The sequence below is a fragment of the Chiroxiphia lanceolata genome, chromosome 13 (assembly GCF_009829145.1).
Source record: "Chiroxiphia lanceolata isolate bChiLan1 chromosome 13, bChiLan1.pri, whole genome shotgun sequence".
Lineage (NCBI taxonomy): Eukaryota > Metazoa > Chordata > Aves > Passeriformes > Pipridae > Chiroxiphia > Chiroxiphia lanceolata.
The window spans coordinates 15137287-15160000 of record NC_045649.1 but is presented as its reverse complement, the minus strand read 5'-3'; the positions used below and the strand labels follow the sequence as shown (position 1 = coordinate 15160000).

The following is a 22714-nucleotide window of genomic DNA, read 5'->3' as shown; positions in this document are numbered from 1 at the left end:
CAAAACAAAAGTGACACTTCTTATAATAGAGAGGATTGTTTCCCAACCCCCACAGATGTGTAGGATTTTTAAAAGTGAAAGTTAGAAAAATAATCTTCTTCATCCTGACATATTTTCAATCCTCTTAAAACAATCTCAACAACTATATATAGTATGAAATTAGCTCTTGCCTGTTACCCTTGTTCCTACATAGACTTTTCTAATGTGTCTCACCAGTAATAAATTGTAAACGAGGCTATGACTCTAAGAGTAGACAGTGTGTTTCATGGGTATTTAAACAACAGCATTAAGTACTATAGGAATCTGTGGAATGTGGACTGCAGATTTATGTGTCTTAACAATTTCTTTACTGGTTTGTAATAAGCCAGCAAACCAACATTTTATTTTTATATTAATTTGGCCTCAGAAGTAGAGTATACTGGAGCATGACAAGAACAACAAAAGTAAACTGGCATATACTTAATAACTGTAACAGTGAATTGCCTCCAATACTAAAATATTTATCGAAACTGGCGGGGGGGGGGGGGGGGGGGAATAGAAAGAATTACCCTCAACAGCCTGCTACCAGCTCTTTAACAGTGGGCAATGTAATGCCTTAAGGTACCTCAAACTGTCTTTCATTTTCTAGACTTAATGGCTGATTGCAGAAATCAATGTTGCTATTAGTAACAGAGTATTTGTTATGGCATGATTTCCTCTGTTGTTAGGCTTGCAAAATGATTACAGTATTAGTGAGGTGCTTTCTTTATAAAGGGCTAAAGATATAACTTTCAATTTACTATCCATTAGTAAGTGACTTTGGAAATATACATGAGGCCAGAAATCTTACCTGTTATTACTTGCAGATTTTATTTCAGCAGTCGTAGGCTAGTAACTTTAAAAATTGTACCAGGAAGCTCAATATTTTATAGACATCTCCAATGAAATATTATCTGCTTTGCTATTTATACACAGCAAGTTAACATGACATACAATGCAATTAAAATGTTTCAGTCCAATTTCTATTTTTCTTGTACTTTCAAATAGATGTGAATTAAGCAGAAGGCTTCATACATGTTAAAATCTGCACATAAGTTAAAAGATTGTCAAAAGGTTAGTCATTTGTATTTCTGAATCTCTTTTTAATCAGTCCAGTGGCCAGGTACAAGGACATCTCTCAGCTAAGCAAGTGACGTGGTTGTCAGACTAGGGGCAATCAGAGAGGTTAGCCAACACACTATTTATTAACTACAGCTCAGAGGCATCTTTCCTCACCCTTTTACGTGAAGGACATGGAAAGATCTGCAAGAGAGGCACCGTGAATAGAAGAGGAGACAAAAAACACCTTCCAAAACCTGGAGGGAGAGGCCCTGGAAGCGACATTGCCATTGGTGGCTGCACAGACCCTGCACACTGCTGCCGGTGGGGTGGCAGAGGTGACAGCTGAAAGGCTGGAAAACCTGCCCTTGGAGAGAGAAAAGGGTGAGCCAAGAATTAACCTCGAAGGCATTGCGGGAACCCAAACACAGATGTTCTGGCAAATAACACCATGTCCCCGTGGACTGCTAGGAAACGACCTAACAAGAGAACACATAAACTCCTTTGCTGCTGTGATTTCAAATATAGCTATGAAGCTTTCAGCACAGAGAGGGAAGCAGAAGTTATCATACCTGAAGAGGAGGGTGAGGAAGGATGTGGGCTGTCCTCCTGGGCACTCCCCGTCTGCGAGAGACCCCCACCTACTCCGCTTTCTTCAGTAATGTTAGAGGACCCTGGTGTTGTCGACCTGCTGACAGACTGAGACTCTTGATCACTGCCAGACCCACGTCGCTCATCGAGGCTACCTTGAATTATTTCATCGTCTCCTTTCCTGTCTCTTTTGTGGACCCTGGAGTGAACGACCACTTGGTGGTATGTTCTAAAAACCCTTCCGCAGTCCGGGCATTCAGTTGGCTTTTCTTTCACGTTTCCATGACTTTGTAAGTTGTAATCGAGTCCCTGGTTCATACCATGTGACAAAAAATCTCTACTGCCTTCTAAAGGGTCTAGTTTGTTTGGCAAGTCTCTCTGATTGCCCATTTTAGTGCTGTGAACCAAATCAGCAGGCATTTTCTGCTTAGAGCCATCTGCTCCTACTAACACATACTCCCGCTTCTCCTTATCAAACATAACTCCAGCATTTGCCAAAGTGTCTTCGTGGCTGCGCTGTATCTGCTGCTCTTTAGACAAAAAGCCATGTTCCATGGCCATTCCCCTTGCCATAAGCTGCCAGGCCTGATAGCTGTTTACTGGATCCATCTCTGCTGCTTTGGCGGCAGCTTGTAACCTTTCTATACAGCTGGATTTCAGAGGAGGCACCAGATTGAGACAGCCCAATAAAGAATGTTTATCCCCTTCAGCAATACTGTGGCCAATGCCAGAAATGGGTGAAAGGAGCTTCCCCAAAACTTCTTTCTCTTTCATGGGCATGTCTCCTTTGTTATAGATCTGATTTTGTTCACTTAAACTTGCTTTGTCAGGAGGAAGAAACCCACTCTGCAAACATGACAGATATCTTGAATACAAGTTTGCATGAGCTTCCTGGGACATGCTGCTGATGGAGACAGGTACTTCGGGATCATTAGGAGATTTGTTCTTTACAGATAACTTATTCAGGTGAACTTTCATGTGATTTTTAAGAAACCAAGGCTCTTTGAATCGCCTCCCACAGATCTGACAGCAGTGTTCAAAGGAATCCTTGTGCTTTCTCATGTGGCCTTTTAGGAACCAGGCTTGGCTAAACACTTGGCCACACACCTCGCAGCGAAACTCGTTGGTGGATTGCTCCCCATTCCCGTTGGAGCCCTGGCCCTGTGCTGACTCTGCAGTTATGTGAGCCTTCTCCACGTGGCTAATCAGCTCCTCCTCCTGCGAGGCGGCAAAGTCACACAGGGTGCACTTGTAAGGCTTGTGCAGGATCCTTATGTGCCTGTCCAGCTCTTCTCTCTTCTTAAACTTGCCTTTGCAAAACGTGCATCTGAACCCCGCTGTCTGAGCAACAACTTCCTCCTGGACACTGACTGGCTTTGGAGAGGGAACAGGGTTTGAAATATCAGGTGTGCTGTGATTAGGTGGCACAGACAAGTTACAGTTTGCGAGCGGCATTGGCTGGGTGTGCTGCTGTGCCTTCACATCAGGTCGTGGCTGCAAGAGGCTGCTCTTCATCTGTTTGTCCCGAAGAATTGCTCTCTCCTCCAGCTCGTGTAAAAGTCTGTTTTCTTCTCGGACTCTTCCACGACCTTTGCCGAGGTTTCCAAGCTTGTGAGTACGCAGGTGTATCTTCAGGTTGCCTTTTTGAGCTGCTCTGTGGTCACAGTAGGGACACTTAAATGGTTTCTCTCCAGTATGAGTTCGCATGTGTAGCGACAGGATGCTGTTAAATCGAAAGCGTTTCCCACAGAGGGGACACGGGTACTTTCTGTTTTTCCTGGCATCATCCTCTATGTCGCTCATCTGAGACATAATCCCCAGGTTCTGTCCATTTAAAAACTGCTGCAGATCCACACGCCCATTCAAACTGGTATCCACCTCTCTATTGAGCTGGTTTGCCAACAGGGCCATCTGACTGCTGATGGGCTGGTTTGCTATGGACATGTGGCTTTTGTCTTCTAGCGGCACTGATGCCTTCTCCTCCGGATTCTGCCTGTTCTGGAGCTCCGGGAAGGCATGGCTGAGCTGGGAAGTGATCTGGTGCAGCTTCTGACTCATTGAATATTGCCCATTGAGTATGGTGCTGTTGAGATGGGCGTCAGCTTCTGGCACAGCTGAAGAAACACCAAGGCACAAACTAGCTTCTTCCATCTCTGAAAATCAGAAGATAGTTTAGATTCAGACTGTGAAAGAGTTACAAGCATTGAATCACTGACGTGCAATTTGTGTTTTATGTGTCACCTACTCATAATAATGCAAAGGAATTAGAGTAAAAACAATTAAAAGTGTATTAAATGCCAACTGTGCTACACAATTGTGACCATACATGTACTTTCATCATTCTGCATGTTTACCAAGAACTATTAATTGCTATTTTAAAATATGCTACAATTTCAAAACCTAATTATTACAGAAGGGGCAAAGGTTTTTACCACCTCCCTTGTCCTTTTTCTTGTGAAACTGCACCTGTCTGCGTTTCTAAATCTATAGAAAAAGAAATCTTATGTATCTCTCCCATTTTCATTAGAAAAGCCAGCAAAAAAAAAAAAAAACCCACCAAAATAGAAATCCATTTGTAACTTTCGGTTCCATTAACCATATTCAATATATTACACATTCTACAATGAGAAAGATAGTTTTATGATTTGACAAAAAACCGATGGTATGATATTTACTGGTGTACAATAAAACAAGATAATGTTTTGGGAAAAAATAAAGGACAAGCTTTAGAACAATAAAAGGGATTTTGCTTTAGTCAACAAAAAGTGCAGTAATATCTCATTAAGCTGATTAGTATGCTGCTTAGAAACAGTACTAGGTGCTGTAACACATGATTATAATCATAAAAATCCTTCAGTGTTTGCAAGTAAGCATTAACGAGGTATATTAAATTTTAAGGAGACTGCGACTAGCAGCTTTGTAAACCTCTGAGATTAAGATTTAACCCTTCTGTTACAAAACATTGTTATTTTGTCATTTTGAAACTGAGCCCATCAAAAGGCACATAAATTATCTTCTGCCAAGTCTTTTAATTCGTTGTTGAGAACCTTCAGATTTCTGTTCTTAGGAAAACTTGCCAGATTATAGAAGGAATATCTCTGTCCTTCGGCGGGTAAGACATGTGCTTTAAGACACTTTGATTTGTTTTAAAGAGCTCTCTTATGGAACTAGATAAAACCAATTAAAATCTGGGGAAGGTGTTGTGGAAAGCCTCAACAAGTTTAAGAATTTTAATAACTTTCCTAATACACAGTAATGACTACAAATGGTACCTACACTATGTATATTGCAGAAAATTAGAATTCAAAGCTGTTTGCTAAACACAAGTGCTCTGTTCTGGTCTGCATAATTGTCCACAATAATCTATCCTTGCCACTTCTCTACTCCATACAGACATAATGTATCTATAAAAGTCTATTTAAAATATAAAGTTTCACATAACTAACTCTCAAACTGTATGATGCTATAAGGTTATATTATAACATAATTAAGATTTTTGTTATTCAGTGGAGTGATTTGACACTTAATTCACTCAAAAAACTACTGAATTCTATACGTTATTAAAAAATTAATTTGATCAACCTTCTGTTTGGCTTTAGCTAAAAGCATTTATTCACTACTCCTTCTACAAAGGCTACAGGCATACTCCAGGTGGACACCATTCCTCACACAGATTCATAGTGGCCACTTGATAGACAATTCAAGGTCCAAATCTGGCACATACTTAAAATGCATGTAATTGTGCTCGTGAGAGTAGTCCAGAAGACTTCAAAGGGTGACTCTTGAAAGCAAAGTTCCACACGTGATTAAGTATTAGCAGGACCAGGGGTCTAAAAGAAAAAACCATGGGAGATCCTTGAGAGGAAACCTATTTGGTCCTGACAGGATGACTGAAGTTGTGACACAATGCAGATCTTGTAAGTAGAGGGAAGTGTATATTCATGTGTATTAAAGATGAATATGAGCTACACAATTTTGCTCAGACATAAAGCAGATCTTTTTCAAAATTTAACAGATTCAGGTCTTCTGTTGGGGACCCATCATTGTCAATGTTATTATTTGTAAAAATACGAAAGAGATCAAGTTTAGAGAAGGACCACACTTATGTTTAGCTTGCAGTATCTGATTTCCAAAGGTAGGGAAGCATAATCAAGCCAGGTGTTCACCCAAGGCCATGTAGCAAACAAAGAAAATTCTTAGTTGCTATGCAAGTTTTCTGTGCAGCAGACCACAATCATTCAAAATGTGAGTACACACAAACAATTTTTTTAATTTTTGAAAGTTTGCTTAACTTTCAGAACAAAACAAATTTCATGTTCAAAAGGATTAACTAAACAACTTAAGAGTTGTCCTGCTTAGGTCTGTCATCGCCTGAAGTTGACTGAAATTTTGAGTATCTGCCTACGCACTTCTTAAAAAAAAAAAAAAAGGCAACAAAAAACCTCCCAAAAAGCAACACAAGAAAAACCCCCAAACAAGAATCTACTTTCTGTCTGGATTCCACATACCATGGGTGTTATTTCTCCCTACCATGCTTAAAACAAGGCATGTTGGCAAACAAGAACACAAAAATTCAAGAAATGCATAGCATGTGCAGACATATACATACATTGAAGAGGGTCTAGAAAAGTCTTTGTGAATTGTCATTATTCTGTAACAGCTTGAAAAATGCAGTCTGAATTTCATTTTTTCAGTTGATCTCAGTAGGAACTGGTGCCTTTATGTGCTCAGAAAGGTTTGGGTAGTTAATTCTAGCATTTTATGCTCTATCGAAGTTTGGAAATGCTGACAGATCCCAGTGGAATTTATTAATTTTGATGTTTAACCCTAAGCATCAGTTCAAATGTACAGTTATTTAGATTGGGGTGGGGAGTTATGGTTGAGATTTTAGTTATTCAGTGCCTCTTTTTCAAAGATAACTTTAATAAAGTAAGAACAGCAGTTGTAGCTGGAACCTGATAATGTCATCCAATTTTTCCTTTTTTCTATTTTCTGTCTTTCAAAAACATACAGACACGTATAATGTAGAATATAGACAGAATGAGTAAAAAAAAAAAATCAAGAAGAATACCAAATCCATATTTTTTATTTAAAGACTAATAATTTTTATCAAGTTGGGGGAGCCTGAACCCCACACATTGATCTTCTGGCATAGGAAATTTTATATATTTTTGATTAAATATGCAGAAAGGTCAGCAAAGCCTCTGCTTAGTGAGCAATAACCAGCTCTGAATGCTGCCCACTCCCATCAGCTGTGCAGTCTCTGAGATCCAGTTACCACAATCTCAAACACTACAGTTCTTCCATTAAACTGCATTCCCACCCTTACCTGCCCCAGCTTCTGGTAATCCTGTTCCTGCCTCTGAATTGTCTCCTCTTTTCCTCACTCCAACTCAATTTCATTGCAAAGTATAACCATGGCATTTAGAGTGAAATTCCTCCTCCTGCAATGCCAAGTTACTGCATTTCTGAACACAGGGAACCTGCTGCTGTTCAGCTCTCATGTAAATCACTCTTGGTACTCTTCAGGCCTCTCACAGCAAAACCTACCAAAATCTCATCTTGTATCCACATGAAAGACAGAAACAACTCATTCTCATCCATTATTCCACTATGAATTAGATAATTCAATCTAACTTGCCTAATATCCCTTAAAAAGAATTAGCAATTTCATTCTCCCCCTCTTTATCCATCATCCCTGTCTATATATATGACCAGACAGGGTTACACCAGGTGGGGTAAGGAGCTTTCATTCCCCACTGAGCCTCGTGCAGTTCATGGTACCCACCTTGGTGTCAAGGTGGTCATTGCACAGCTTCTCCCCGTGGCCTAGGACTGCTCCCTGGCTGCTCTCCACAACACCCAGGAGGTGCAGGGGGGCTTCTGCATCACAGACATGTCCACAGCCTACAGTCCTTCTGCCTCCCCATGGACTTCCCTAAACCCACAACCATCCTCCTCAGACTGGCCTGAAGTGCCATTTTACTGTATCCATTCTGCCTCAATAACTAAATGCCAAAAATACAAAAAAAAAAACAACTAACCAAACAAAAAAAAAAACAACCTGAATGGACTTCACTGAAATTTAGCTTTCAACAGATAATCAGTTTGTAATTTTGACAAAATAAATACTTTTGCACACCATCTTACTTCATTATGACTTGCCCTTCTTGTTTGCCCAAGAATAAAAAAATCTGGAAATGTCCATTTATAAGTGCTGCTGTGATGCTCCATAATAGAAAAAGCATCTAGCTTTCAATTTTTAAATATATAGCCTATTACATTTTTTTTCATGATTCTGATCTTTCCTATAAGGAAAGCACAGAATGTTTTGCCATCGCTCGCACTGGGAACAGAAGCACAATGTTCTCAGTAGTTAACAAATGTTTACAAAATGAACTGCAAATCAAATTTGAGATCGTTAAGAAATTCAAAATATGTTTGTTGAAGTTTATGTAGTAGAATTTCTGACCTTTAATTATCTCAAATGTTTTCTAAAGACAGTGTCCCTCAAGACATGGCACCGTACAGAGCGTGTTGGTATCAGGACTTGTTACAGGCTGCCCTTCCTAACCTAAACAAACCCTCAGCTCTTGCCCAAGCAAGCTGCTCCAGCCAAAAAGTCCCAGCCTCACCCTGCTACACACACAGGCTACAACCCAGCTGGTTCACACTGCTCAGGGCAGGGCAGGAGCACCCTCAGGGACCACCATACCAGCCATCACCGTGCTGGGGTGTGTGGTTTCCTGCCCCTGTGAGGAGGGCACTCAGCTTATAAAATTCACAATGGTATACATATGTTATAAAAATACTCTCTCATCTCCTACATGAAGGTACAGTGAGCCATTCAAGTCCCTTTGATGATACTAATAGTTATTTTGATTTCACTCACATTTTTGCCCTCAAGACTATTTCCTGTGATATCAATAACGAAAGTTCTGACTTTAGCCATTTCAATTGAACACACAGATTTTATTTAACTATTTGAAATGGATTACTGGAATTTAAAACCAATTATGACACCAGAAATGCCTGTCATCACAACTACATTAATGTAATACGAGAAGCTCAGCTTCCTCTTGCTGGAAACAGAGGGAAAAAAATATGGCAAATAGAATGAAAGAGTTTAAAGATGAATCTGTGTCTACACACACATGTAAACATATGCAGACACACGTATATCTGTATACAGACACATATGTGCAGACACACACCTGTTATCTTTGGAAACAGATGGACCAAATTCAGCTCTTATTTACACCTGTTCATTCCTGCTGGACACACACACACTAAAGCTTTTCCCTCTTCACTGCTGTAGAGAAAACAGTCATTTTAAAACCACTGTTGTGCTGTTATTATAGCTTAGATTAGGTTAGTTAAAAGATTTACAGTTCAGTAAGCAAAGTAATGCTTTACAAGCTCACGTGTTTAAACGACAAGCTCGCTCTGGCCTTGATCCTCTAAGCAGTTAGAGCTACACACACTGTTACTTATGCTTTCAGAATATAGACCTGGTATTTATCTTTCCAGCTAGAAAAATTCACATATATCTACATTATCTTGTGGTCCATTGACAAATTCTAAATACTCCAATACAGAATGCTTCAGTTCTTAGCAACTCGTAAACAGGTATTGCTGAGAACCTTCAGAATATATATTGAATTTTTATTAAATATTGTTCTTATTGTTGTAGCTGAAACAGTTGAACTAAGGCTGTTATAAGCATAATACACTCCTGTTAAGAAATACAGAACACCAGACTACTGAACCCTTTCAGGGTCATTAAACAGCTGTAAACATTATTACAAAAATAAACCAGAGATTTCATGCTTACATTTTAGCCCAGAGCTTGGTGTGCTGAGCAAGTACATTTTTTTCATCTCTTACAATCAACGCTGGTGACATTTGGGCATCCAAACAAATTACATCACAAATATTACTGAGGTGGGTAGGATACTGAGCGGTTTATTTGCCAGATGATTAATATATAAACAGTAGGGCAGGATAGATGACCTATTCTTCTTTGACTGATTTGTAGGCAATACTAAGAGACATAGATGTAAATAGTTATATTTTAACAAAAACATGTGTGCACGGAAGGGGAGGCAAGAGATCAGCTGTATTTAATGCCACCAGGACAGCATTATCCAATCTGATAAAATGAAATAAACATTAGGCCAGACTCTATTCTCATTTTACTTATGTAAAATAGGGTATTTGCATCGAGTTCATTGGAGTTTTCCTTTTTTTTTTTTTTTTTTTTTTTCCTTATGTAGGTGTCCTGTTCCTTGGGGTATAATATAATTGTATTAGGGAAATGTATGGTTTCTGGAGTGTAACAATGTCTTAAAAAAAAAAAAACAAACCAACAAAAAAACCCCAACAAAACAATCATGTTGGCCTACTGGTAATGTGTCCTATCTATTTGTTTTTATTTTAGTATTATTAAGGCCAGCTTGGTAATTTGTTTTTACCATTAGTCACTTTAGCACGTTTAAGTGTTGTAGTTACTACAAAGCATCTGTACCTTCTCAAAGCTAAAAGCTGTGTTGAAGCAGAAGTCGAGCACAGTGCATAGAGAGTCCTGGGTGATGCTGCACTGAGCAGCTCCTCCAGTCCCAGTTGGATCCCCGAGGTCGGGGCTGGAGCCTCCCAGGAACACCCATCTTCCAGCACCCGGCCGTGTGGGACCACGCAGGGGGGAGCCGGGAAGGCATCTGACAAAACTATAGCTGCTTTGTAGTGCTGATATTTAAACAAGCTGCTTATTGATTCCAAAACAAAGTACTCCTTTACTAACAACAGAGCCAACTCATTCCACAACAGTTTTTATGTCTTAAAGAAGGGTTAGCAGAGGGATTTTGAAGTTTCAAAAGTCGTTAGCAGACAGAAAATTGTTTGCTGAGGCTCTACTGCTTTCACTCCGAGCTGGGAAGACAGTTGCTTTCTAAAATACCTGTTACATCTGTAGGGTAGTTTCTAGTTAGCACAGTGCTTGGGGCTGATAACTGATCACTAGAAGATAAATCCCTAGAACAGCCTTTGGTTGGTAGCACCCATGGAGTGGAGGACTGTGAACTGTTTGTGATCACAATCTAGGAAGATGAGCAGAGAGGAGAGGAGAGGTCATTTATAAATCTCACTCACAGATTAGAACAGAAAGATTAGAAGAATGCAGACAAGCTGTTTGATTTATTGCTACTTTGCATGTGACTTAGCAAAGTCTGTTTTCCTTCTTATTTATTCTATTTCACTTGCATATACTTAAGAAGTCAGATCCAAAGAAGAGAAAGATAAATAATTGGTACTGAAAGTTCAGTAGATTAAAAAAAAAAAAAATCCTGACTTTTTTTTTCCAGGCACTGGTTGCATCTGGGATCATTATTTTTTAGCTTATAAACATTGATTCTCATTCTATTTTATTTTATTTTTTTCCTAGTGATCTCCTGATGATAAAAGTAAGGTAAGAGTGATACCAAAATTCAAATTGGAGTCTTATTTGGGGAATGCTTCATTAAACTAAAGCTGCTGTTACTTTAGAAACAGCATTTTTAACAGTAAATTTGTTATTTTCATGTAATTTGGAATGTATACAACTGATTAAACCCTCTCCAATTTGATCAATCTCCTGTAGCTCCTATCTGATCATTCACTTTAATTAATCTAACTGGCATACATCAGATTGAAGAAACCTTAAAATTAAGCTTTTAACAATCCACTTTACCATCACACAGTACAAATAAAATAATAAAATGCCTGGAAGACTTTGCAAAGCATATTTATGGTTTCATTTTTTGTCATTTTTACAGCATGAAATGGGGTCTGAATCTCCTATTCTTATCTGAGGACACTGCACTGCGCTGGAAGTCTGTAATACTCTAACCCATTATATAATATTAAAAGAAACATAATGTTGACCCTATTAATCCTGCGTTCCTCACACAGGCAAGTTCCAGATACAAAGCAGAGCATTTGAGCTGAGTGAGGACAGGAGGATCAGGCCCTCTGAACCAATTACAAAGAGATCAAGCAAGAAGAGTTAAGACCGCAGAACTCAAAGCAGAGTTTGAAACAATTTAAATCCAAAACTATAATGCTGGGTTGATGATTTTATTTTCATTTCACAAAGGCTTAGACTCAGATTTTGTGCACAACTAAATATAATGTCAAATGCACATATGTCCCAAAGATCAAAGTATGATTGACTGAAATATTCTAATGTGATAGCCCAGAGAGATTTTGTTCACAAGGGCACCTGTCAGGAGCATAAGCTTGGATACAAATCATCAAATAAGTATGTAAAATCATTACTAAAATCCAGGCATGCAATCAGATAGTCAGTTGTCTGAAACTGCTGGACTGTAGCCAGCACAGTGGCTCAACAGACTAATGCTTTGGTCTTTGCAGATCCTCAGGGCCCTAGTTCAGTTCCTCCTGCTACTGGTCAGGTCAACTGTCTGTACCTAGTGTTGACTTTCCTGGCACTTAATGCTAGGAGCAAAGAAAAAAACCCCGAGTCCATAAGTTCCCTTTGACCTGAGCCACAGAAACATCTGCTGGTTGAGTCATGAACTGCTTGTTGGCCAAGTTTAACAGTAACCGATCCTGTTGCGGATCAGCTCTCTCAGCAGTAGGTGTCACTGCAATAAATAGATGGATTTCAAGGGACAAAGACACACACTTACCAGTGAAAATGCATAAACAGAACATCCCTGAATAAAGAGAGTTTCAAAAAGATGTATATGATCCAATTAGACTTTTCCTTAAACTTTATGCAAAATGAGAAATTAAATTGCACGAGTGGGATTGCCAACAACGACAACAACGTAATTCTGTCCTTCAGTCCTGTGTCACAGAGATCCTTTAATTCACATTAACCATCTCCCTGCAATCCCAGGTCTATCAGGTAAAGACTGTTACCATTAAACCTTTAAGAAAAAAAAGCTCTCTAACAAATTAAGTAATTTTCTCTAGTGGAACAAAAGACCTAGTTATATGGAAAGGCACTGCACACTCAACTGTAGTTGTAGGACTTAAAGACCACAAGGTTACCCTATTTTTTGTTAAATCAGAGTCCATATCCAACCCTATCTGCACACAGAACAAGGAACAAGAGAATACTTATAACAGCTTGAGGGGCGGGGTGGGGGGAAAGATGTCTCAAGTATACATTTAATTAATAGAATGCATATTTTGAAAAAGCAGTAACCAATTTATATTTGAAACAGAAATATTTAGTGTGCCAAATAATATCACAGAGATGTCAGCCAAGTCTACACCGTATTTGGTTTCATTATCACAAAATGGTTTGTAGGATAATTAAGGCTGCTCCAAATTGCATACTATTGAGTTAGACTGTAGACAAAACAATGCATCACCAAGCATATGGGCTACCTGTGATGACATCAACACAGAAACTACGTGCCTAAGGAAATGTTTTAAGCAAAAAGAAAGATTAATATATTAAACCTTGCATAACCTGTCGCACATGAAAGAGAACAAATGTGACAGTACATACTCTCAAATGCATATATAATACAACTGCATTTGTTTTATTTCCAATGATATTGAACTGGGAAGAAAGGAGAGGAAAGAATATAGAGATAACTAAAAAATAAATTATTCCATTCTTCAAGGTCACTATATTTAAGAGAAACCAACATCAAAAAAAAGTTGCCCCCATGAAAAGCATAAAGGGCCCCACTAGAAATGTGGAAAGGTTTAAGTTCCTCCTTCCCATCAGCATTCAACATCCCCAGCAGTTACTTCCACCATGGTATTCTCTAAATGCCCCCAGCATCGTGGATCATCAAAGCACACTGTGATCAATGCAATCAGAGAAGAGGCTTAGACATTTTCTGAATATTTCTCTGATGGGCACAGAAACAATCAACATTTTAATATAACGTAGATGGAAACAGGTAAAAACTCAGAAGTAACTTGCCCAATTTCAGTGCTCCAAAAGGCCAGAGAAGGACCAAGTTTTTCAGAATTTCAGCACCGTAGAAATGAGTATCCCTAACGGATCATTTCCACATCTCATCTAGGAAAAAAGCTTGCCATGTATCTTGACTTAAATAGATGGCTCATCCTCTGTAAAGAAGCCAGGAACAGCATCCAGAACTCTTGACTCCCATTGCTTAGTCCAGTATGCCAGATAGCTTTCTTTTATCAAACATAATTGACTGCTGAAAAGACTGAGGTTTTTAACTCATGACAAACCTGTCAGCATGAAACTTTTTGGTTAAAATATTACAGATAGTTATTTTGGTTTTTAATAACTGAGATTCTTGGATCTTAAACCCTTCTACCTTCAATTTCTGTCTTCTCTCTTTCCTCAACCCAACTGATTTATTTTTCTTCTCCCTATAACACATGGACTTGGTGACAAAAAGAAAATACATAATGTCCATAATGACTCTTAGATACAAGTGGCTTCGATGAGTCATTTTTAATACTAATTTCCAGGAGAAAAAGGATAATGTTGAGAAAGGCTCAGTTTCAGTGCTATGAGATGGAGTAAAAGAGGCAGCTGAAATAGATAGGGATGCTGGGAGACAGGTGGATGCAGGAAAAATAGAGCAAACATTGCTCAGAATGCTCCTTGTGTTTGTGGTCTCCCAAGAAGTAGAAACTTAGTGCAGAATTTAGAGGAAAAAGACAGATGAGGAAACACAACACAAAATTAGACTAGGGATAGAAAAAATGTACTTCATGATCACTCAAGAAAAATGAAACACTAGAAAACAAACTCTCTTTTATCCTTTGGTGTTCTGGTCTGCACGTACTCTTACTGATATATTACAGCTGCTGTCATTTAACTTTATTAATTGATCACTGTCAGGAACACAAGAGCAGAGCTGGTAACTCTAAGACCGCCTTGTACCTCCTAAACTGCTTTTCCACTGAGACAAGTGGCTCAGATTTACAAGGGTGTGGTTACCAGACACTGCACCTCTCAGTCACCCCCAATTTGATTCTTCAGCTGCTACAATCAGACCGACCCCAAGGTCAGAAAATCTTCAGAAAACATACTCTTTTTTAGATTTCATTGCAGAGAAGCAAAAAAAAAAAAAAAAGCTATGTGCAGTGCTGCTAATCACACTGCTCTTTTGGATGGAGGAAAACAACCCAAACAAGAATGCCTATACTAAATGATTTGGGGTATTTCCCTGTATTTTCTCACTTGCTTTTAAAATTCTCTCTACCTGTTGGAATGATATTTTTCTGCCTCACAATAACACTGCCTTTTCCTCTGAACAATGGTGCAAAACAGTTGTAATAGTTCTGCAATTATGCCAAGGAAATAAAAATGGTGTTAACACAAGTGACCAGAAAAAAGGGCCTCATCTTTGCCGTGCAAGAGCACAGATGCAGAGAGGTACAGCCTGTGAAGGGAACAGAGCATCTCCTCCTCCCTTTGCACTGCAGGATCGGGTACAGGAAAGGGAATGGCTACACAGTGCACATATCGAAGGAAGCAGAGATGTGAGCACTGGTTATGGTAAAACAGGACATACATTTAAGTGCAACAGCATCATGACCTTCAGGATCCCAACAAGCAGAGCACTGACTGCTGTTTGGGCACCTCTGTTTTATCTGGGTGCAATAGCTTTGATCATTAATAAAAAGGGCACTGAAAACTTGGCAGGCACATAGCAGATAGATAAATAGGGGGGAGGAGGAATGCCATAAAAATACAATAACATATTTCAAAGCTATCTGCAGGATAAAAATCCTTTAAATAATTTTGATGTTAATTGCAACATTCCAGGCCCTTGGCCGAATAAGACAACCTATAGTGGTGATAGAAGCGTGGCAACAAAGCTGACAAAGAAAGTCTGATAAATGCAATCACAGGATGACAGACCCTGGCAAGTTCAATTACTGTTGCAAAGTCAGGTGGGAGATGGACTCTGCTAACTGTAATATATCCTTAGCAGCCAGCTCTGGCCACGTACAGCTCTGACCAAACTCCTTCGAGTGACTGACAGGATCCCAGGAGGCTTCAGTCCTGTGGCAGGCTGGGAGCAGCTACAGTTGTTAGAAGGACCAGGGACTAATAGGGAGTCCTTTACTGCCAGAGCTTTTGATGCAACATGCAAACAAACATAAGGAACCCTCAGTGAAACTATTTCAAGCTTCTAGAGCAGTCTGTGCAAACGAGTAGTTTGCGCTCACTTTCTCCAGCTCATCTAAAACTTCAGCCAGTGTTAACTTACACTGCTGCAAACCTGTGTGAATCCAGGCAATTTCAACAAAATAAAAATCCAGGGAGAAGGAGTGGGAAAGATTTGGTGGTTCAGTTTCAAGGACCTGGCCATGGGAAGCAGTGAGTGGGCTCCCACTACCTGTGATAGGACATCAGAGGGTTCCTCATCATTTAGGACTGAACATCAAATGCCCCAAAGCTGAGGGCACTGAGTTCCAACACCAAGCCCCTGCTCGGGGAATTATATTGTTTCATTGCCCAAGCAGAAACTCTCTCGTGTTTCAGATTTCCAACACCCTGTGCCTACTCGTCTGAATATAGAGATTGTTAACTCTCTCTTTCTAATTAAAAGGATTTTCATCTCCTTAGTTTTCTACTTCAGAATAGACCAACTATTCCTATGTGATGTGAGTAAGCAAGAAGTAGATGTATACAGCAAATTGTGGCTTCTCATACTTCAGTGCAAAATTATCTAAGGATTTAAGTAATGCTTAATCAAAGTATCAGGCTTCCTTGCAGTTTCCTTTTCTTTTTTCTTTTTTTTTTTAAGTCACAAAAAAAGAAGTCTTTCCTCAATTTTTTGGTTGTTGACTTTTATTTTCCTAGTGACTCTTTTAGAAAAAAACCACACCCACTGTGTTATTAAACAACTTCTTTGTTCTCTTTCTGGATTTTCCAAAAATATTGTAAAATGACAATGGTATAAAAATTATACTGTAAAAAACGTAAGTACTGTGAATGAGCAGAGTTATTCATTTATATCCCTAGCTTATGAAACGCCCGTATCACGTATCCTTTATCCAACAGCAGACTCTTTTAGCTTCAATCACAAGAGCTAACAATATGTTATTGATATGATTTCAGGAAACTGTCAGCAGGCAGCTTCACTTTCAGCTCCTCAGCTCTGGTGAGCATACACACAAAACGTACCTGTGCCTCTCCTACATGAAAGCTGGCAGCACTGGGCACATTCCTGTCAGCTGTCACAGCAGAATAGAGAAATGTAAACAGGTCTTCCTCTCAAAATGCAGCCTCATACTCCTTACACAGCAAAAACCCGCTACTGGTTTCACTGGGAGTTTTAAGCAGCATTAGAAGCCCTTGTCAGAGCACTGAGGTGCAGCTCATCACTCCCTGCAAAAAGCTGGAGGAAGGAGCAGCTGGGCAGGTAACCTAATGCACTGCTGTGGGCCCTCATCCTTCTTGCCCCATGCCCACCTTCTCCCCAGCAGCCAGACCTCCTCCCTCAGCTGGTCTTTCACACTGCTGCAAATGAGTTTCCACCTTCCACCTGTGCCCTCCAACTCTGTTCAACACAAAATCAATGGGAAGACTAGTGAAGAGGGGGGTAACTGGGTTTCTGCCCTGCCAGGAAGCAGAGTGGGTTAAATGATGCCTGAAGCTTGGTATGCCCCAAGCCAGGTCTGCAGAAGCAGTTGGAGCCTGACTCCTATAACAGGTCAAATTCAGGACTCCCCCTGTGTTTGTGCACCTGAACCTTTGGGCTACCTTGGGAGAAGGGGTGCAATCCAAATGAGAGGTGAGGCTCTTCTGTAAAGATACAAACTTCTTTTTCAACCACTGCTGCTTGAAGGAAAAATAAAGTTAGCACAGTATTTTCAAGTTTTATATTTATGTCTTGTTATATTTCAAGAGCTGAAGACTAATCACAAATGTCAGAAGTCAGAACAGGTAAGCTAAAAGTGCGGCTCTTCCTACTCTAGAAAACCAGGGGCTTTAAAACTAGTTTTCATATTGCCTTATGAGCTTTAATAATAAAAGAATAGGTTGTACTATTAAATGGTGGTCATTTTTTTAGTCTGACAAAGAGCAATAGCAGGCTGCTGCAGGAGTTAGCACAGTTTTGGTGGGGTTTTTATCCTCAAAATGATCAGAGAAAGTACTGTACTTTCAGGATGTGCCTCACTTGCTCTTAAAAGGGTAAAACAAATATTCTTCTAGCTATTCTAAGCCTGCCATATAAGTATTATGCTGTTACAGATTTCAAAAGGTTAGCTTCAATGAACCTGACATCAGTATAACCCAAAATAACCCATTCAAGAGAAAAGTAAGAAATAATTGCTGTTTTCTCTTTTTTTTTCCTCAGCTATATTGCTATAATGATTTTGCATAACAGATTGAACAAAGTGCTGTTGTGACAGGTGGTAGAATTCAGCTAGTAAGCACAGAGACAGGGTTCAATTTAGTTTGTGAATCCTTTAATTGTTGTGCAGCTAATTAAAGAAGGTTCTTTACACTCGCAAGTGTTTACCGTTGCTAGTATGCATACATGAAAAATTAAATTGTGCCTTCAAGGGCTGAGAACTATAGAAAAATCATAGCTGATTCTGCAACATGCTTACCAGCTCAAAATAGCTGCTTTTCACAATTGGAATTTGTAAAACTTTTTGCTAAGCAAATATAGAGCTAATTAGAAGTGTTCGTTGGACCAATTAACATTTAAATAAATAAGCCATATTGCACATTTCACAGTCTTTATTTAATGATGCTTCTTAACTCTTTGGAAAGATTCCTTTAAGTACAAATAAGTTGTCATAAAAATGAAAGACAAAAATAACACCATAACAGTATATTCTATGCTTTTTTCTTTTTGCCTTGAAGTCTTTTCTAAAACTCTGTACCTGTTACTGGGGAAGGGGGGGGTACACAAATCTGGTTCCTTCTTTCATCTTGTCAAGTTACCTTTCCACCCTTTTGAATGCAAACAGAAAAACATATTTGATTACTATTTAAAGTGTTATGATAGCTCTGTTTGTTTTGCCCCATGGAACAGAATCTGTTTTAGACAAAAATTCTTACTTTTATCTCATAAAATGGCCATTCCAACCAAAAAAAGAAGGGTGTTCTCAGAAGAAATTGCTCTTAGAGCAAGAAAAACAGCAGTTTGAAAGTTGCAAATAAAAACAGCAAAGTGAAAGAAAAAAAATAAATCTGTTTTTCAGGCCTGCTGTGAACATTCCCATAGCAAACCCAGCGCTGTTGTTATACCTAACCCCAGGGCCACAATTGCCTGTCTCTTCGGGGTCAAGTGATATTTTGCTTTCAAAACAACTGTCTTTTAATTTAGCAGTCCCTTTCAATCAATAAGACCCCTTCAGTCTGCGTTGAACACACATTTTCTCTCTCTCTGTCAACCTCCAAACCTCTACCTAACACAAAGGTTACATTAAAAACAGGGGGAAGGCTTCTTGCTACTTTTTTCCAAGATGCATGGCACTACCTTGTAATCACACTAAGAGCTAACATGGAAGGACTCGTTGTTGACCTTGGCTTTCAGCACAGAAAACCAAATTAACAAGGACCAATTAACATTTAAACAAATAAGGAAGATTAACAAAGAATACTCTGCATACCAGGAGGGTAAAATAAACTAAAGAGTACAGCATCTCCCTCAATCAGCACGAATGAAATTCTCCAGGAAGGACTCAAGCCCATCAGTGCATGGAAGCACAGGCTGCTCTTTTCCTGTACTGGTAAGGCCTGCTGAGCTCCAAAGGGGATGGGGCCACGTGTGAGATGGCAAACCCTTGGAAAAAATGATCAAAGACCCCACAGTCCTGAACGATATTCTCACGGAAGGGAAGGTGCTGCCCATCTCTCTGGTCTCCACTCTGCCTGTTCCTCCCGAGCCCATCGGTGTTTGGGATTTCCTCCCCCGACTGCTGTGCCACAGGGAGCTCAGGGCTGACCAGCAACAAGGATGGACACCTCTCACAAGGACTGTGAGCATATCATACTTCTGATTACATTTTCAGTCAGAAAGGCATGGGGTTTTTTGGGTTCTTTTAGATGCAGCAAATTCTGGTTAAAGGCAAAGAGAAGAAAAAGTAGCTTGGAATGGACATTTAAAAACATATATTTGGGAAGTCCCTGGAGACTGGAAAATTCATGTTTTAAAATGTCCATTTCATTACACTTAACCTGAAGGCTCCAACCTAAATTTTTATGCTAATTAGGTAATTGTTCTGAGTACTGAGTCGTAAAATACATGTATGAAGTTCTCAGTTCTCGAAACTTCCATGGTTTAGAGTCTCTACTCAACTTTAATTTCATATACTTCAACCTTTCTTTGGGGGGAGGAGTAAGGGCACACAGGTACCTGAAGCTGTAACCTGGAGGTAGTTGTAGGGACTCCCTGTGGCATAAAATCAGATGATGCTACATCAGGCAGGATGAAAATTAATTGAACTCATTGCCTTCACCTTCCCTGCCTCTCACTCTTCCTTCAGGTAAATCTCCAAAAATGACTTTAAGTTGGCAAAATTTCTTCACCATTACCCTAACAGAACAATTAAATCCCCCACTTACTAATCACCTGCAAAGCCTGTCTCTTAAAACGAAGCTCCTCCTATACAAAGGTTATGAATAATTCTCAGAAGGTTACAATATGATCTATCATTTTAAGTATTTGGATCTGGAGTACTGGTTCAGACCTCTAACTGACAGCCACCTTTATGAATAGTTAAGAGTTCACAGAGATGATTATCATGTACTATTTAAATATGTATAAAGGACAAAGATAATAACAATACTTTGCACTTTAATAGAAGCTTCTGTCTGAAATTCTCAAAGGAGAGCGAAGTCCTCACAAATGCACACTCTGACCTGCACAGTTGGTCACTGCTATTATTCTCAGGAATCTGGTAGGCTGTTATTGTTAGATTTCTCAAAAATGATAGTGTCTGGCTTGATTTATGGAGGAACTGAAGCCTTACTAAATGGGCAACCCAAAGTGAATCACTGCTGTAGGAGTGTTGACCGGTGCCTTGTGCCGAGGCAGGAAGCAGCGTGGGACACTGCAGGGAGCTCTGCAGACCCTTGGCCCCTGTTCTCCTGGTCGAGGAGGAGAGTCCTCCTCACTGCCAGGATGAACCACCACTGACTGACCAGCACATTGTCCAACTGGGAGAAAAGCATCTCCTGCTGCTGTTCAGGAATAAGCCCTTCTGTAGCCACAAAATAATTTTAGATTTTTTTTTCTCCCAGTACTAACATAATAAAGCAAAGGTGGACTCCACTTGAGAGCCAAACTTTTTTGCATGAAGAAAACTTTTCTGCATTTCATTAAAAATACAGCAGTTTTTATATTTAAAAATAAAAAATAAATAGATAAATAAACTCATCTATTTCTAATCCCCTGTGTTGATAAAGTTAACCTCTCACGTCTTCTGATCAAGAGGCTGGAAGAAAGTGGCTCTCTCTACTGTCCCATAAAGTACAGAAGGCAGATTTGATCCTGCTCATTTGTATCTTTCAAAGAAAACATGAACAGACCTAAGAAAATGAAAGAAGTGTAGAAAACAGAAAGCCCAAATATCATTACCAATCTCATGCAACTATAAAGTCTGAAATGCTGCTAAAAAGTTGGTTGTGTTGAAATCTGGAGCTGGCAATTTGAATTTATGCAAATGGCATTTGTGCAGCAGTGGAACCAAAGGTCCTCCTGACCTTAAGGGCATAACTGATCTTGAATAATTCCACTAATGTATAAGGAAAACATGATTTACTTCCAACATTACTAATATGTTTATTATACAACTTGTTTCTTAAACAAGTAAATTTCTTAACCAACTATGAAAAAAGCAAAGGAAAAAAAGAGTCAGATATGTCACAAAGTACCCAAGTTTTCCTGCTTCCTTTTACAATACTAGTTTTGATTCACATTTTTTAAAAATTCTCGACGAGTGTCAGAGAAGCACAAATTACTTTCAGGTCTCTTGCAAAACTTGTGACAAATATACCAAGAGAGAGGAAAAAGAGAAATGAGGAAAATGTATTTTAATGTGATTGTTTTCAAATACCTGACCTAAGTGAAATGAGATGATATGGTGAAATCCCTCCAGAACAGGGCAACTTCTTTTGAAAAAAAAAATGCAGTAATGGAGGGAACGGGACCAGCTTTGTCTTCTGGATACTTTGTCCTGTAAGATTGTCTGCATTCACTCCTACTTTTATGTCTAAAACCTGCTCAACACAATTTCATACTAGCACTGTAGTCAGTCTCATTTTCTGTGGTTTTTTTTTTGCTTGGTTTTTGTTTGTTTGTTTGTTTTGGGGTTGTTTTGTTGTTTGTTTTAATTTTAGCTCAATTCATTAAATCAGAATGATAAAGTTACTGAAATAACACCCCAAGCCTCTGGCTGCACTACTGCTATCACAATGGAGCTCTGATCTCATTCAAGCTCCTATAGCTAATAACAAACAGCAAGAGACTGAATTCCCTCAACTCAAATATAACCACCTAAAGTCAAGTTAAATTCAGCATAGTGTTCACAGATTCAGAAGATCAGAAAATTGGTTCACAACAACTTATCACAGAGAAACATGTTAGCACAAGTTAACTGATTCACAGTAATTTTTAGTGTACATGCTCTTGGCAAATGTGATGTAAACTCAGTACAGCTTTCAGTGAAAGACATATTTCACTGGTTTCATTAGGGCTAAACTAATACACTGCTTCTCACGTGCTGGGAGGCAGGAACTACTGCAGAGACAGATACAACAGCTGACAGTTGGTGATCTGGGTGTGGGATCAGTATTTATTGCTAGGTTCTGTGGTCTTTTGCCAGGGTTAAGAAAATCAGATATTTCAAACTGTAACTTGTTTCACCAGATTTTCATTAAAACACCTGTGTTAAATTTTTCATGGAAAGCTGCAAGACTTTTTCCTAGGGACTATTTGCCATGGAAGTCCCACCAAATGTGCAACAGGATATGGGCTGGAAAAAATTTATAAAAAATCACAGAGCAACTAAGCTCCATGATATGCAGAGATATCCAGACTTAAAGCAGCGGGAGATGCAAATTTTAAAA

The 22714-nt window shown here is 39.3% G+C and overlaps 1 protein-coding gene across 7 annotated transcripts in view; it reads right to left on the bottom strand.

The window, feature by feature from the left end:
• The window catches only part of ZNF536 (zinc finger protein 536), a 343774-nt gene that overhangs the window by 181405 nt on the left and 139655 nt on the right, over positions 1-22714 (bottom strand). For all 7 annotated transcript variants that reach the window (XM_032701325.1, XM_032701326.1, XM_032701329.1 and 4 more), the window contains one exon: positions 1650-3821. In XM_032701325.1, coding sequence (XP_032557216.1) covers positions 1650-3819 — 2170 coding nt within the window. In that variant the 5' untranslated portion in view covers positions 3820-3821. The remainder of the gene's footprint in view (positions 1-1649; positions 3822-22714) is intronic.